At 42.6% G+C, this 17,521-nt stretch overlaps 1 protein-coding gene and 1 non-coding gene across 9 annotated transcripts; one reads left to right on the top strand and one right to left on the bottom strand.

Moving 5' to 3' along the window:
* Nucleotides 1-279: 279 nt before the first annotated feature.
* gne (glucosamine (UDP-N-acetyl)-2-epimerase/N-acetylmannosamine kinase) lies at nt 280-11,888 on the bottom strand. Of its 8 annotated transcripts, none has more exons than XM_029851536.1 (14): nt 11,742-11,888; nt 4,781-4,876; nt 4,547-4,695; nt 4,189-4,435; nt 3,874-4,081; nt 3,646-3,798; nt 3,331-3,543; nt 3,003-3,090; nt 2,606-2,816; nt 2,384-2,513; nt 2,080-2,301; nt 1,678-1,860; nt 1,415-1,531; nt 280-1,299 (listed from the first exon to the last, which is right to left on the bottom strand). In XM_029851536.1, exons 2-14 carry the CDS (start codon nt 4,835-4,837, stop codon nt 1,064-1,066), a joined length of 2,214 nt encoding a protein of 737 aa, XP_029707396.1. In that variant the 5' UTR covers nt 4,838-4,876; nt 11,742-11,888; the 3' UTR covers nt 280-1,063. The 8 variants fall into 8 exon arrangements, with proteins under 8 accessions (XP_029707396.1, XP_011611362.2, XP_011611363.2 ...); XM_011613060.2 differs by having other exon boundaries at nt 4,805-4,876; nt 11,742-11,887; XM_011613061.2 differs by lacking the exon at nt 11,742-11,888 and adding an exon at nt 11,088-11,664.
* Nucleotides 11,889-17,149: 5,261 nt separating this feature from the next.
* On the top strand, nt 17,150-17,222 carry trnar-ccg (transfer RNA arginine (anticodon CCG)). The gene has a single exon. It is a non-coding gene; the product is annotated as a tRNA-Arg (tRNA).
* Nucleotides 17,223-17,521: the final 299 nt, after the last annotated feature.

Here is a 17,521-nt window from a genome sequence, read left to right as displayed (position 1 = left end):
TTAAATGGGACACTAAGATGAACTTTTAACATTAAATTATTAATTATTAATTACTTTAGTTTTTCTCTGTTCACCGTCAATCCCCTGACATTGGATTCATGCATCGTGACTAAGTATAACGTCAAGCTATTTAATTATTAACTCTGGCAGTCTCCAGTATCAACTGACTCAAGGTGACATTGCAGGTGGTATCAAATCGATTTTCCAACATCTAACCTATCCAAGCTCTGTTGGAGTTATGATCAATTTTTGTGTTTTGTTTTGTTTTGATAGTTTATGAAAGGATCCATCTTTTATTATTGTGATTGGGACAAAACCCCCATTTTCCACATTGTCTATAAAGATGTTGCCCCAGAAGGCAAAACCAACATTTTTAGAAAAAAATTAAAACAAAACATACAAAATGAATCAAGTTTCAATTAACAATTACAGCCAAGGATATGAGTACATACAAGAGCGCATGAAGAAACTCCAGGGTATTAAGACATTAAAAAAAATCTTATGGTCCAAACACTTCATGATTATATTTCAGCACGATTGCACCCCTTTCTTCATTTATCATGAGTACTCGTGAAACTTTTGCAATTACTCAAGACAGTTTCAAAGCACTTTCATCATCCAAAATGTCAAATAATTTAAAAACAGTGAAAAATAAAACAATACCTTTTGATTAAAGATGCTTCATAATGTGAGGCAGTATGCAATTCAGAAGGATTTTGGGAAGCCATAGAATATTTTGGTCACATTTAACAAAGGTTTAATTCAGGCTGACTCATAGAATCCTGTCCTTCATTAGTACCGTAGTTTGGCTTTACAGTGGCTTTGCAATCAGACAATATTACCATACCATGAATGTCTGTGATGTCTTATTTGTACAATGGACCCACTGTTCACATCCGGCCTGCATGATTAGCCACAGGTGTGTGAATGTGTATTTCTGTAACTTCCTTTACTGATCAGACTTCATAATGTACAGCTTCCTCTCGTGCGTATGTGTAGACCTGGCTGGTACAGCTGCTACTATCTTTGAAAAAAAAAACAACCTTAAACACCAGTAAATCCTTTAATATATTCGTCTTGTAGCATAATCCAAGACCATGCTAGCTGCTCCAAGTAAAGCAGGCTCCTCCAAATCTGAGATGACAACTTTGACGCTTTGTGCGGAAAACAGGGCCCTCTCCATTATGGTGCGCTGCACTGGTGCCTGGTAGTAAGAGCCCAGGACTCCAGACAGGATCACCAGTGAAGGGTTCATTATGTGGAGGATGTTAATAATGCCCATCCCTAGTGCTGTGGAGGCTGTGGTGATGAGAAAACAACATGTAAATTACAGTATTTTGGTCATTTAAATATATCTTCATTTAAGATGAGCTTCTGCGGGAGTGAGTGCATGCTTCCACACTTGTGCGCTGACCTTTGTTCAGGACAATGTTAGCTTTGGAGTTGCCCAGCCTTGCTGCATTGATCAGATGGGCAGCGGTGATTGGGTCTGATATTTTCATATCCAGTCCGTCCACCTTCAACAAATCCTCTAAAAAGACACAAACCACACAGAGATGTTTGTAATCAATGCTGGATGACATTGAATATCTTGTGACGTGTATTTAGTAGCTGACATTCGCTCCCAAACATTCCTAAAGTCTTCAGATGAGTTTACAGACGAAAACACACACTCACCATCGTGCAGCCTCTTGGCTTCTCTCTGCAGGGCCATGCCAGATGCAATGGATTCTATGCATCCTCTGCTTCCACAGGAACACTCCGGGCCATCAAATGACACCATGATGTGGCCCAACTCAGCTGCGCAGAAGGTACTTCCATGTACCAGCTCGTTCTGATGGATAATTCCCCCTCCAATACCTTTAAAGAGACAAAACCGCTTTCTTATTCAAAATTTCAATAGATTCAATTTTTTTTTTTTATTAAAACAGAAAAAAAAACAGCACTACACGTAGCCATTTAGTTTAAAAAGTCAGTTTGAAGTTTTACTTATATTAAACATTCTTAAATAATTAAGATGATCTTATTAAATCCATGGAGACCATATAAACTGCTGATGGATTTCTCCTGACATCTCACCAGTTCCTGTGATGACAGTGACAAAGTTCTCTACTCCTTTGCCATGGCCAAACTTCTTCTCTGCCAAAGCGGCACAGTTGCCATCGTTGTCGACCCAGACGGGTAAGTGGAGGGCATCAGAGATGGGTGTCCTCAGGTCCACCGCGGACCACTCCTGGATCAGTTTTGTGGAATGCAGCACTACACCCTCCTGCGGGTTCACACGCCCACCTGTGGACACTCCTGAGATGTAGAAAGGGTCCGGTGTGATTAAATGTCTAAACTCAAATTTAAGTAAAAAACTGTGAGTGTGTGTTTCTCATACCAACACCCAGTATTCTACAGTTCAGAAAAACTGCGTCTCGCATGGCATCTGAACACATCTTCAATATGAGTTGCATTCTGGCCTCAAAAGTCTTTGGATTGGCTTGTGTATACTTCCTCACTATGTTGCCCTGGACAGAGAGGGAGGACGTGAAGAGGACTAGAGAGGTATACTAACATACAATTATCATTATGAAATATTTGGATCATTCTTGGATCCTACCCTCATGCAGATGATGGCCACTCTGAGGTTGGTGCCTCCCAGGTCAACAGCCAGAGCGCTTTGTGTCTCCAGAATGTGATCGATGTCCTGGGAGATTGGGTCCTTCACTGGGGGAAAACAGAACGTCTTCTGGAGGGGCTCATCCAGGTCAATGCTACTTAAAAACTTGAGAATGCGAGGCACTGCGTTGCCATCACCATAAATCTTGGAGCTGATGCAAAACAGAAACACGTTAGCTGTGCAGTTTCACCATCCAAATGTACTTCTGAAACCTAAACGTGCTGTAAATTTTTCATGTGTGTAACTACACTTTACTGTCATATGAAATAACTACGGCAAAGTGGAGGACACAGTCTAAGGGAGAGAATAGAAGAAAGGAAAAAATGCTCGATAATACCATGGATATCGCTTTCCAAACTGCAGCTCCAACGCGTGGTAGATCTTATTATGAGTGTCAGCATCTCTGACGTGCAAAACGTTTTCACCTGCCAGCAAGGAAAAGAAATGATTCAATCAATCCAAAAGGCTGAGTTATCCAGCGCTGATGCAAATCCCAGCGAGATAACCAACATTCTGAGATGGCAGTAGGCCGCTTCGAGAGACTAATCGGTGGAGTAGAGAGTTTAGGACATTAGAACATGGGTCATGTGATCATGCCATATTTCCCTTAAACCGTCCCGAGACATTTAGGTAATTTTATTTGCACTCCGTTCTGGCACGCTCACCCGTTTCCCTGCCAGTTTGCCTTGTTCCCAGATTGATGACGGGGGTGCCGAAGGCTCCGGCCTCTCTCACCCCACAACTACTGTTTCCAATCATACAGCCGGCGTGGTTCACCAGCTGGATGAACTGCTCAAAGGGAATGTGCTTCACTGCCCGGAAGTTAGGGTGCTGCTCAATCCCCTTCTTCCGCATCACACGCACCATCTCCTTACTTCCTGTTTACAGGGAGGCAGGAACATAACATTAGTAATACTTCCTGTCAGAATTCTGAGGAAGGCAGGTTTGTTTATATGGAGGGAAGATAAAGTGAAACCAACCGGCATCAATGTTAGGGAAGAGGATGAGGGTGGTTTTGTTGAATGAGAGCAGGGCATCCAGCATCAGCCCATAGATCTTAATGGAGTTTTTGATGTCAGTCGTAACCGGGTGTTGCAAAGCCACGATGTAGTCATGTTCCTTCACGTTGTCACCTAGAACACAAACGACAGCCAACGTGAACATCGATCATTTTTTACCAGATGAAGGAATGCCTGCCCCACGCATACCCAGCCAGCTCTTGATGATATCCATGTAGTCCTCTTTCTGGTGAGACAGCAGCAGCTTATCATATGAAGGGCAGCCTGCCAGCAGGATGCGAGAGTGGTCTTCACACATGGCGATGAGATGCTGCTCTGCCATGCGCGTGCAGCAGGCATGGTAATGGGCCAGTTTACTGATGGCGTGGCGGATCGAGTCATCAATAGTGCCACTCACCTGCATGAGAGAAGTAAGGCTTGAACTAAAGGTTGATGCAATAAGCAAACAACGGTCTCCAGCAGTCACCGTCGGTGTATTTGCCTATCTAATGCAAACCCGCTCACCTCCCCACCCTCCACGTGAAGTATTCTAATGTTCATCAGGGCTGCGGCCGTGGCTAAAGCGAGCGCGTCGAATCGGTCGCCGTGTACAACCAGGATGTCAGGATGCAGTCGCTGTATGACATCGGGGAGTTTCACGAGGGCCAGCCCAACGCTCTCCACCATCGCTGCTTCGTCCTCCCCTCGAACAATAGTGTGAAGCTTTGAGCCGATGTCGAAGTCATCCTGCTCTATCATACGAAAAGTGTTGCTGTGGAGCAGGAAAAATGACAGGCAACGAAGTGCCGATGAACAATCGCAGAACATTTAGAGATATAGTACTGGGGTGGGTGCAGAGCAGCAGGACGCCGTCTGAACGTACCCGTAGTCGTCAATGAGATGAGATCCAAGCACCACGACCTCCAGTTCAAACTCATCCGGGTGGGATTTGAGTCCAAACATGATGGGGGCGAGCTTGGAGTAGTCGGCTCTGTTACATGTTGCCACACACACTCTCAGCTTCCTCTTGCACTAGATAAAATAACCACACAATTGCTAATCAACACAGAAATGATGTAAAATTTGTATTTCATATGACCTCCAAATATTCTATTACCGGTATTGTGACTTGATAACGTACTTGGTTCTGATCTTCCATCCTCCTTCTGTCCATTTTCTCTCTGACTCTTTGCGTTCTCCAATAGTAAAACTCCTAAAACCAAAAAAGGAGTGATTCAATGACAAGGGTAAGTCATAATTAAGTATTTTCATTTTTTTTTTTTTTACCAACACTTCATATTTACTGGGATCTCGGACAACTGTAGAGATGTAGAGCATGAATATACATAAAAATCTTGCTAAAATGCTATATCTTCACGCAGACATTTGAATTTTGAAAAATAATAGTTTTGGATTGGGTTTTTTGAAGGTGGTATATCCACAGAGCACACACGAGTTAGTGTTTATCTTTGAGCTGTGGAGGGAAATCACAGGAATCTCAAATTCCAGAGCAGATTGGGTTCTGACAATTCATACAGAAAAAGGAGCGGGTAACCAACTGAGCTGCATTTGATCCTGCAACAGTTCAGGGAACAGGAATGGAGGGGTCATTGACATCAGAACAAGCTAACAAACAAGTGCTGATGAGAAAAAACAGACTCCCACTGAGGTACAAATATCAAATTTCATCAGGGCAAATATTTCTATTGCTTCATCTGCTGGCCCTCTATACTACTAATACAGCCTTTCCTTTCTTGTAAAGGCCAGTGTTCAACTTGTTCTAATGTGTCTATTTGGATAACACAAACTAACATTTTAAACAGAGTTCAGTGAATTCCAAATGAAAACAAGCGAGAGCAGCCCTGATCCTCACTGTGAGGCCTTTCTGCATCAACAACCGTCTTAGATTCAATCCTGTGAGTTTCCCTGAACCTCATTTATCACACCGTGACTTTTACTCAAGCATCACAAGACAGCATCAGCAGCTAGCACGATGGTATGGGGGAAGGGACACATGCTGAGACCGAACGGAGGGATGACACAGCCACAGAGGAAGAGAGGACGGACTGAAGAAATAGATGATTATTGTGGTCTGACAAAGAGAGCACAAAGACGAGGCGGTACGTAGGCGGTGCGTGTAAAGGGTTGAGGGAAAATGGACTCACGTGTGGATTGATGCATACAGAACCTGGATGCTTTTCCATCCTGCGTCCGTGGAGTCTGCTCTAATACAACCTTCTGCCCTGGTTTGTTTCAGTCCAACTATTTTCTCCCTTCCTGCTTTTTATCCAATCTGCATTAATTAGTGGAGAGCGGGGGAGCTTGTGAAAGCCTTTAAGCATTAGAGAAAGAAAGAGAAAGGACGGCAGGAAGAGGCACAGTGACAGATTCAGCAGGGGAGGGGCTGCTTTGGACTGGGGCAGGGCCGAGGACAGCGATTGGCTGAGAGGAGAAAGGAGACGAATGATCCACTGGCGAGCAGATCACCGACTTTCATAAGCTTCCATTTACAAACTTACTAACCCTAACCCATTAACAAAAGTGAAAAAGGTCTGAGAGCGCTACTTAAGTATATTAGAGGCACGTGGGGGGATTTTAACAATAGAGCCAAAAGTGTGATGATGAGTGTGATTTGTCAACACAAAGTGTTAAATCATCTCTGTCTTCATGACATCACACCAGCACGACACACAGCAAGCTGGAAAAATGTTGACTAAAGGACGTGACGGAATAAAGTTATATTACTTTCTAGGACTGAGTCTATAAATAACACAAGTGAGGTTTTTATTGGGGTTTTTGGGAGGGGGTGTGGTTATATATTGTTCAATAAAAACGTCACACAACAGTAATGTGGATGTTTGAGGGGGACCATCAGATGAGAGATTAGATCTGACCCAGGAGTTAATCTGCATCACTTGACTGGGTCCAGGTTTCAGGATAGCTCTGGTAAATGCTCCAATAGCAAAGTAATTGATCCTATAGGACTTCTGTTGCAGCCCTTGGCATCAATCAGATGGCGTTTGACACTTGCACATAATAAAAGGTCACACAATACAAACCAGTAAAAAAGGACCCAATCTGTATTATCTTCTACGCTCTGAGCTCCTCTGCATCACAACCCTGCTGTGTGTGAAAAACCCAGGTGTGTGACAACCAATAATAACCTACACACATCCTGTTTAGAAGCAAAACCCGGAACACAGATAGCGCACAAAACGGCTGCATGAGTTGGCCACTAACAACTTCTTTGCTAAAGAAAGTCAGAGTCCGGCTGCAGACCTGTCTCCCCAGGTCACTTTAGGGGCAGGGCTCCACTCCCAAGCTGCCTCTCAAGAAACAGCAACATAAAATCATGTTGCTTTTGGACGAGGAGGCTTTGTCCTGGTTTTTATTAAATCAATCAACATTGAAACATCATTATTTTCTTAGGTGTAGTAGAAATGTATATTTTTTTCTATACTTCATTTCCAGCCAGCAACATTAATGCATTACTTCGACTGTATAAACTCTAAGTGGACGAAGGAAATCTTAAAATAATGTTGAAGATGCAGCCAGATCAATCTTGTTGTACGTTAACTTGAATTGTCACTCCCGTTCAAACACACTAATTCTCCATCTAGCGGCCAACGAGAGAACTACATCACCATTTCATCCTACAGGTGACAAAATGTCTCACAACTAGTGTTGAGTCATTTGTCTCTATGGGCCATTATATCCAGTCTCACATGATACACTCCACGCATCTGGAATTTGGTCTCACCTCTGCCAGAAGACTGAACCATCTGCATTTTTCTTAAAATTACTGTCTAAGAACACTGACTACAATGTCCTGCAGTCCAGGGGATTGTTAGAATTTGTTTCTTTCACTTAAAAAAATAAATGACCACATAAACATAAGCAAAAAATAAGTAGTAAAACAAGTTCTACATAAATACATTCTTTATAATTTCACTTTAAAAGCAATAAAAGCAGACAGAGCAAAGAACTATGGACTTTGTCCTCACAACAACCATGCAGTTCAAACAAAATATGAAGTCATGCTAATGTCGGTGAAAGTCCACTCTAATCCAAATTGTATCGTTACTGTATGGCATAAAACACAAAAGTGACAAATGCTGTTTTTACAGTGTTACAATTAGCTTCAACCACATCACTTTCTTTGATAATGAGATACTGCAATCTATTGTTTATGACAAGAAAGCATTTTAATAAGAACTACTAAACGTGAGAAAATGGCTTGGTCAAGTCAAGTCGAACAAATGTCCATTAAACTGCATGTGAGCTCATTTCCTGGGCATTTTCTGCAACATAAAGGCACCATTGTGCACTAAAAGGGTGCAGTTCCCAGATATTCTGTTCTTTAACATTTTTTCAAAATTAAATCTAACCTTGGTAGAATCTTTTAAAAATGACAAAATGGTTTTATAGCAGTCATCAAGGAACAGGAATCAAAAAGCATTGACATCAGAATAAGTTAACAAATAAGGGCTAATGTGAAAAAAGACTCCCACTGAGGTACAAATATCAAATTCCATCATGTGTTCAAGACAAACATTTCTATTGCTTCATTTGGGAGCCTTCAGTTAGATTACGATGCTACACTGACTTTTTAACATTTACATAATAAATCCTTCCATGTAAAAGCCTGTGTGTTCTAATTCCTCACTTCTGTTTGGATAAAAAAAGATTGTTTCATACTGACATGACCTAAAAAAGAATTCAGGTATGACCTAAGCTGTGGCAGCCACGCATGTTAACATTTTAAAAAGAGTTCAGTGAATTCCAAATGAAAACAAGCGAGATCAGCCCTGATCCTCACTGTGAGGCCTTTCTGCATCAATAGCCGTCTTAGATTCAATCCTGTGAGTTTCCCTGAACCTCATTTATCACACCGTGACGTTTACTCAAGCATCACAAGACAGCATCAGCAGCTAGCACGATGGTATGGGGGAAGGGACACATGCTGAGACCGAACGGAGGGATGACACAGCCACAGAGGAAGAGAGGACGGACTGAAGAAATAGATGATTATTGTGGTCTGACAAAGAGAGCACAAAGACGAGGCGGTACGTAGGCGGTGCGTATAAAGGGTTGAGGGAAAATGGACTCACGTGTGGATTGATGCATACAGAACCTAGATGCTTTTCCATCCTGCGTCCGTGGAGTCTGCTCTAATACAACCTTCTGCCCTGGTTTGTTTCAGTCCAACTATTTTCTCCCTTCCTGCTTTTTATCCAATCTGCATTAATTAGTGGAGAGCGGGGGAGCTTGTGAAAGCCTTTAAGCATTAGAGAAAGAAAGAGAAAGGACGGCAGAAAGAGGCACAGTGACAGATTCAGCAGGGGAGGGGCTGCTTTGGACTGGGGCAGGGTCGAGGACAGCGATTGGCTGAGAGGAAAAAGGAGACGAATGATCCACTGGCGAGCAGATCACCGACTTTCATAAGCTTCCATTTACAAACTTACTAACCCTAACCCATTAACAAAAGTGAAAAAGGTCTGAGAGTGCTACTTAAGTATATTAGAGGCACGTGGGGGGATTTTAACAATAGAGCCAAAAGTGTGATGATGAGTGTGATTTGTCAACACAAAGTGTTAAATCATCTCTGTCTTCATGACATCACACCAACACGACACACAGCAAACTGGCAAAATGTTGACTAAAGGACGTGACGGAATAAAGTTATATTACTTTCTAGGACTGAGTCTATAAATAACACAAATGAGGTTTTTATTGGGGTTTTGGGAAGGGTCGTGGTTATATATTGTTCAATAAAAACGTCACAGTAATGTGGATGTTTGAGGGGGACCATCAGATGAGAGATTAGATCTGACCCAGGAGTTAAACTGCATCACTTGACTGGGTCCAGGTTTCAGGATAGCTCTGGTAAATGCTCCAATAGCAAAGGAATTGATCCTATAGGACTTCTGTTGCAGCCCTTGGCATCAATCAGATGGCGTTTGACACTTGCACATAACAAAAGGTCACACAATACAAACCAGTAAAAAAGGACCCAATCTGTATTATCTTCTACGCTCTGAGCTCCTCTGCATCACAACCCTGCTGTGTGTGAAAAACCCAGGTGTGTGACAACCAATAATAACCTACACACATCCTGGTTAGTAGCAAAACCCGGAACACAGATAGCGCACAAAACGGCTGTATGAGTTGGCCACTAACGTCTTCTTTGCAAAAGAAAGTCATTTATTGCAGCCATCTTACCAAAGAGAGTCCGGCTGCAGACCTGTCTCCCCAGGTCACTTTAGGGGCAGGGCTCCGCTCCCAGGCTGCCTCTCAACATAAAATCATGTTGCTTTTGGACGAGGAGGCTTTGTCCTGGTTGTTATTAAATTTTATTCAATTAAAAAGTGGATGAAGAAAATTTGAAAATAATGTTGAAGATGCAGCCAGATCAATCTCATTTACGTTATCTTGAATTGTCACTCCCATTCAAACACACTCATTCTCCATCTAGCGGTCAACGGGAGAACTACATCACCATTTCATCCTGCAGGTGACAAAATGTCTCACAACTAGTGTTGAGCCATTTGTCTCTGTGGGCCATTATATCCAGTCTCACATGATACACTCCACACATCTGGAATTTGGTCTCACCTCTGCCAGAAGACTGAACCATCTGCATTTTTCTTAACATTACTGACTAAGAACACTGACTAATACATGATACATAAACAAGGACTACACAAGCAGTAATACAAGTTCTACATAAATACCTTCTTTAAAATTACACTTTAAAAGCAATAAATGCAGGGAAAGAAAAACGCTTGCAGGGAGATTCTTTCTGTCAGGGACAACAATGGTCTTTTCTGTTGCCTTGAGGCATTTTAAATCTACTTTAAAGACAAATTGAAAGATTTCTCTGACTTCCTGGTATCGTTTCAACAATGACGATTGCAAAGTGTTAGTTATTCATTTGGAATCGCATAAAAAGCAGACAGGGCAAAGAACTGTGGACTTTGTCCTCGGGATTACCAGACAGTTAAAATATGAAGTCAAACTAATGTCGGTGAATCTAATCCAAATTGTATCGTTACTGTCTGGCATAAAACGCAAAATTGACAAATGTTGTTTACAACGTTACAATTAGTTTCAGCACCGTCACTTTCTTTGATAATGAGACACTGTCATCTATTGTTTATGACGAGAAATATGATTTTCTTTAATTTAAAATACGTGACATAATGGCTTGGTTTACAACGTCAAGTCAAACTAATGTCGATGGATGTTCTCAGTCATCCAGGTCGGACAAAAATCTTTACTTAAGAGAATTAAACTTGTTAGTTGAGACAACTGGAGCTCTTATCTAAGAGCACAATGCGGGGAGATATTCTGATCTTTTCAAAACTAAATCTAGCATTGGTAAAATAATAAAAAATAAATCACGAAAAGGTTTTAGTCCCCACCTGAAGAGCCTTTATAGCGGTCGTCACCTTTAACGGGGGCGGAAGCTGAATAACAGATAACAGATCGCAGCCATCGATGTCATAATTGCCAGTTTATGCGGGACGATCCGGATCCGTTTTCTTGTATTTATTGTAGTTTTATTGTAGTTGCTTTCTCATCCATAGATACTTGAGAATAGGCACCAGAAGAGACGCCGTCTGATGGTGGTTGCTTCCAGCTGCTTCTGGCTTTCAGACGAAAACTCGCTAAATCGATTTCGGAAACAGTCTGGTCCGTTTTCTCCACTCGGATTTTTTACATTTACATTTCGCCTGGAATCGCACAATGTCCCGCGGAGCGAACTGCACTGGTCGCTCTGCACCGCCTCCCTTTAGGTCTATACCGTTAGTCTTACGGTCCGACCGGGCACAAACGTTAGCCCCGGGCAGATCGGAGCCAAAAAGCCCCGCCGAAGAATAATATTCGCAACAGCACGTTACTTTATTCGGAGTGATGCATCGTTAACGGTGACGCCGCTCCCAGTCATTCCCAGCGAGGGTTTAACTGTAGCGTAGCTCGTAAAGTTAGCTAACACTACCATTGAGCTAATTTCTCAAATGAGTTAACTATTAAGGCTCTTTTTATCTTAATGGATGAACACGAGATGTTGTTACCTTGAATGTCCCGGCACGCAGCTTTTTTTTTTTTAAATTTTATCTCATGCTGTAAATTTCCAGAGGCTACGGGACACTGTTAAGCAAACATGAGGGGCCTCTCAGCGTCAACAATAGAGTGTGACCGGATTCTGCAGGCTCAGAATGAAAATAAAAATGTGTTGTTGCTTTTTTTAAATGTATATATATTCTTAAAATCCAACACATGCATTAAAAGCACGATTGCATGTGACTAATAAAATAACGATCTGTTTTGTTTGGTTAATAATACAAAACTAATATGTTCTTCGTTAATAGCAGTAATATAATTCCATACAACCGCAAGCTTCTTCCACTACTTTTTATGCTTTTTTCTGTGTGTGTATAGTGTACAAATCTAAATATGCAAGCGGCATTTGCAGGTGAAATGCTTGCTGATCGGTGGCAGCTATTTATTTTCTACGACGGTTAACGGAAGTCGTGTCGCTCACTTGGGCCAACCTGACATGACTGAATTTTACGTGGCAATTTTCGGAAGACGTGGGCTGTAGTAACGAGTCCTGCTACAAAATGAAAATTTGCACGACTTCACTGAAAGAATATCTTGAGGTTTTTTTTATCCGTTAGAGATCCCACACATGAAGAATTTTTAAAAGCAAGCATTGAACAGGTTTCATCGTACTGTATTGGGTGTTCCGCTTGAGCGATGCACCCCCACAAGCACACCACTGTCCCATTGCTGAACTAGAATCTCGCGAGATCACACGTGATTTTCTTTGGCTGCATTCTGCTTCACGTCACAATTCACGGAGTCATGAGGTGGGAGTCGTCTGCGGCCCCCCACACACAAAGCTTTTATTGAATATTCTACAAGTTTAATATTTACGATTGTTTGCCAAGACCGATTTCGGAACATATCTATTCCAGACAAATTCACTCTTAACACACCAGAGACAATCCAATGACAATCCAATAAACAGCTCTGCAGTAGCTGCATGAGATAAATTACAGCTGGGAGTTTTTGACGAAATAACGGGCAGTTCACTAAGAGGCTAAATTATTACAACAAGCTTTTGGGTTTCATTGGTGTTGTCAGGAAATAGTATTTACATCAGAAACTCCATATGTATTTCCATCATCGAAAACGAAGGGATGCACTTCTCGACATTGTACACAGGGTGGCAGCTGTGTAACCTGAGTGCTTCTCCCTCATTGCCATGACTGCAACACAAGCCAAGGTCTCTTTCAAGGGCACACTTCATATCCGCAGTCACATGTACAGTAGAGACCACATGAACATTTTCAGCCACAGCAAAGCAGAACAGAGCGTCCTTTTTACTCCTTTGAAACTGAACTGGAACTGAAACATTTGACAGAAAGAATCTCCACGTCTGCAGTCCTTTACAAGCACAGCACAGACACAACCAGGCCTGTTTCCACATGATATAAACTGTGTTTTTCATTTGAATATGCTATTCGCAGTGTTTAATTATCATAGCGCACCTTTTCTGTGGTAGAAGGCATGTTTAGTTGAGATGATGTCATCATATCGCTCCGTGTTTATATCAAATATGCACAGACCCTCCCAGTGCAATTCAAAGATGCCCACTGCACTGGAAATTGTGCTATCAGCAGTTTATCTCTCTCTCTCTCTCTCAGTCTATTTCTCTCTCTCTCTTGACCCCCCAGCAGGGATAGGATGAAAGGCAACCTTATGATTAAGGACATGCTGGACTTCAATCCTTGATCTGGAAAGGACCTCAAGCACAGAGCTTTGATCACAAAGCTCCTACCACGCTGCATCCAGTTAACTACTGACAACCTAAATGCCCTGTATGTATGCAATTATCTTTAAACTACGAGTGAGGGTTTCTAACACTTAGCACTTCCTGCCCTGAGTCATGAATAAAATATAAAAACCCATTTTAATCATCGATCCATTCTGACCAGTAGTTCCCCAGGTTCCTGTTCACCAGGCCAGTTCCGACCTCTCTCCAAGCAGCTTGACTTTCACTGTAATCACAGTCCATAATCTGCCCCCTGATCGAGTGTCACTCTTGAATAGTGCCCCCCCCAAAAAAACATTATTTTTATTTCACAGAGCCATGCATTGGTTCCCTAAAGCTGCTGTGTCAGCATCATCATCATGATAGGGATGTGTGTCGTCTTGGACACCGGGGTGCATGTTATACTGTTATACCACACTTCATAAAGCCTGCAGCTGTGATCCACTCACTACTGCTGTGATCCGCTCACTACTGCTGTGATCCACTCACTACTGCTCTAACATCTACGGTATAAATTAACAATCCCACACCACATTCTGCACACTGACCTTTTTGACCCCGTGGTGCTTTACCTCAGCGTCCTTTTTCAGATTCATTTTTTTTAAATATTATTTGGTAATGTTTATCTAATGATAGATCGCTCCATCCCGCCATGTTTTACCTGCCTGCGTTGGCGTCATCGTATTCGATTGTTACTCAGTCCATCACGAGGACGGAAACAACAAAGTCTTGCTGCCAACAGTCCCCGTTCAAATATCACGTCGCTGTTTTTTTCGTTGGCTTCGCATCGTTTCTCCGTCTTGATCAGTAAAGTTACAAACATGAGTTGTGTGATCAGTCGCCTTAGAGTTACATCTATTGAGCGACAAGGACAACCTGCTCCGCAGGAACTACGGGAGGCTGGTTACGATCCAGCTCTCTGTGCCCCCCCACCCCCCTTTTTTTTGGGCCATTTGTGCAAAGACCTATCACAAATACAATGATTTCAACTCCAGACTCCACACACAGCATCAGGAAATTTCTGCAAGTAGATTTAGCAATTACAACAATAGCACGGAGCAGTTTGAGGACTTTTGTAATATTTGTTTAATTATTATTAAATTATTGTAATTGCTTTAACAAACTGAGTGTTTTAATTTGGATCCACTTTTAATAATCTCATGAAGCGCTGCTGTTTTACCCACAGCAGGGCATTCCCATCTCCATCTTTCTGAGAAATCCTCGTGTTTGCTGTCCACTGCACTCCCCCCTGTGCTCTTATTTGGTTGTGTGGTGGGTGTGAATCCTGTCACGTTCCTCTCTTCCCTGCATCACTCCGTGATGGTTCCACCGCACCAGCTTTTTAGGACACGATCTGTTTCCCTCTGGATGCTCTCCAAGTGTTTTTGTAGAGAGCCATGGGGGGGAGGGGGGGGGGGGGTCTCCTGAAGGCTTTCATTCCTCTTTCAGACAGGTGCTTGGGGAAAATTCAGTGCATATAGGGGAAGAGAGAATGTGCACAGTGCAGTGATTGAACAGCCAGGATACCCAAATGCTGTGAGCTAGGAGCAGCTGAAAGCAGAGACCTCCATCCCTGGTTTTGTTCTTGGATCCACAGCAGGTTCTGAGTTACCTGCTGCCGCGTAACCCTGCTGGGCCATGGTCCCTCTGCTCCACTGATACTGACCTGTTGTGTGTCGATCTAATTCACTCAAGAACATTAGCCTTCGTTATCCTGTTTTGATTTTACTTCAACACCCATACACACCGTCTGGAGTATTTCCAGTTGTCACGCCGAGTCGTTTCCTTCGCCACCTTTTCAGAGCATCGTTGTTCATGCGGGAGGCGGTGATCTCTTGACACCACAATATGGCGACCTCTTACGTCAAGCTAAAGCGGACACCTGTGATTTAAGGCTGCAATAGCCCATAATAATATCTTCGAGCCTCTATTTCGTGCGCAGAAGGCAACTTTGAGGATGGTATAGTGAAGATTTGATTAAAGGTTCTCCTGAAATGATGTCATGAAAATAATAGTCTGTCAATAACAAACGAGAAGCATTGTCACACGAGCTCCAGCCAACTTCTAGACAAGGATATAATCACTGTAATCCAAATGACTGCTGCCCCTGATTTATTCCATATCGTTTCTTTTCTCACAAAGATTATGGAGAAAATTAAGCCTTCCTTCTACACTCTTGACATGGTTCTCTGGTGATTTTTGACAGAAATATGTGTGAAGAAATATAAATGTAATAAATCAGAATACAGAGTAGAATCCATTTGTTTTCCCTGTGTTCCAGAGGCAATGTAATACATAAACATCAAAAAGAGAAAAGAGAAAAAAATAAGGAAAAAGGAGGGGGGACCTACCATAGGACTGAATGGTGAATAGTCTTAAAGGGACAGTACACCCTAAATCATATTTTAGCTGGTTCCTCCTCAGCCTGGGGTTTTAAATGCTCTTTACAAGTAATCCAACACACATTGTGAATTGTGGAGCTGCACCATGATGGAGAGTGGTTACCAGTAATCTGAAGTATCAGTTATTATCCAATGGAATGATGTTTTTTTTATGATCAGACTATAATCAGACTTTGTCCCTGAGGCAGTCAGTCAACAAGTCAGCTGACTGCATGAAGCTGTGATGCATTTACGCATTGCAGCAGCAGCATCCCCCCACATACACACACACACACACACACACACACACACACACACACACACACAGTCTGAGGCCTCAGAGATCCTCTGTGTTGGTGGTCACATGTACCTTTATCCTTCACCTCGTCTCCTTGACACCCGCATAAACACAGACAGCAGCACTCCAAGATGATTGGATGAAGAAAATGTGTTTTATTTGTTGATTGGTCTGCAGGGCTGTTTTGCCCAGGCACACACACACACACACACACGATATCTCCTCCTCCGTTTCTCTCCTTCAACTTCTTTTATTTCCCCTTTCAGAGTCTCTGGAGACCAGAGTACAGCAGGATGATGGACAGCAGACTAATATCCAAAGCTAATGCCCCCCTCCCCCAGGACATCAGAGAACACTCTCGTGGAGGCCACTGTGCCCTTCACTTGGAGGAATACGACCCAATACTGCGCTGAGGAGCCAGTGGATAAAATGTGGCTGGAAGTTTTGGCTTCAGCGAAGTGAAGTGGATCACTCTGGTGTTGGTGTGCACATTAACATCACTGAACCAAGGGATATAAGCCCCGCCCACCCAATTTCAGTGTTAATGTATCGCTCTTGGGGTAAAAGAACTCAAATCAAGTGTATCCAGCGGTTGATGGCCTTAATTTTGTGGTATTCACACCACACCATTGTAGTGTATTTTTAAACTAGCAGCAAGTTATTACCTTAGCATCACATATAGAGTAGATCTTTGGACACGTTTGAAGTTTTGTTCTCACATGTGCAGCAATGCTCAGCTTGAAACTATAAACCTGCATTTTACCACTTCTGGACAATGTGCAGAGAAAAAAATCTCAGTTTCTCGGGAAAGTGGCTACTGGCTACATCATCTACTCAAGGCGACTAAGACCTGAAAGACTGTTGCAGACCCGAGGTCAAAATGGATCTCTGTCTTACCTTCTTCCTCTTGGATTCCCTCTCTCTATCTATCGTTCTCTCCTCTCTGATGTGGCACCACCACACAACCCAGTGGCCTAATGGATAAGGCATCAGCCTCCGGAGCTGGGGATTGTGGGTTCAAGTCCCACCTGGGTTGTTAATTGGTTGCTTCTCCTTTACCCATCAGCAGAATGGCCCAAAGGTTCTTAGTTCTGTAAAAGCACATAGAGACCATCTTAAAGAAAAATGCTTTAACTTTCTTGATTCGATCGTATCAACGTATTCCAAATTAAATCCGTACCTTTCGATTGCTTTATTGCACAATAGAAGCAGAGGTTTCCGGGCTTTCCACAGTCTCGTACCCCTTTTTATTTCTGACCCCACTCTTCTGTCCCTTCTTGCACTTTATATTTAAATAAAGATATATTCTCTCTATGCCCCCACTCTGAAGCTACA

This window comes from Takifugu rubripes, chromosome 17 (assembly GCF_901000725.2).
Source record: "Takifugu rubripes chromosome 17, fTakRub1.2, whole genome shotgun sequence".
NCBI lineage: Eukaryota > Metazoa > Chordata > Actinopteri > Tetraodontiformes > Tetraodontidae > Takifugu > Takifugu rubripes.
This window is presented reverse-complemented; position numbering and strand designations above follow the sequence as displayed.

Bases quoted from the DNA above. Each gene is read 5' to 3' on its own strand.
- gne (XM_011613057.2), bottom strand. From the start codon at position 8,813: ATGGAAAAGCATCTAGGTTCTGTATGCATCAATCCACAC. The intron at 4,877-8,774 runs GTGAGTCCATTT...TTTTGGTTTTAG, and splicing joins CTGTATGCATCAATCCACAC to GAGTTTTACTATTGGAGAAC. The intron at 1,861-2,079 runs GTGAGATGTCAG...GTCTCTTTAAAG, and splicing joins CACTGTCATCACAGGAACTG to GTATTGGAGGGGGAATTATC.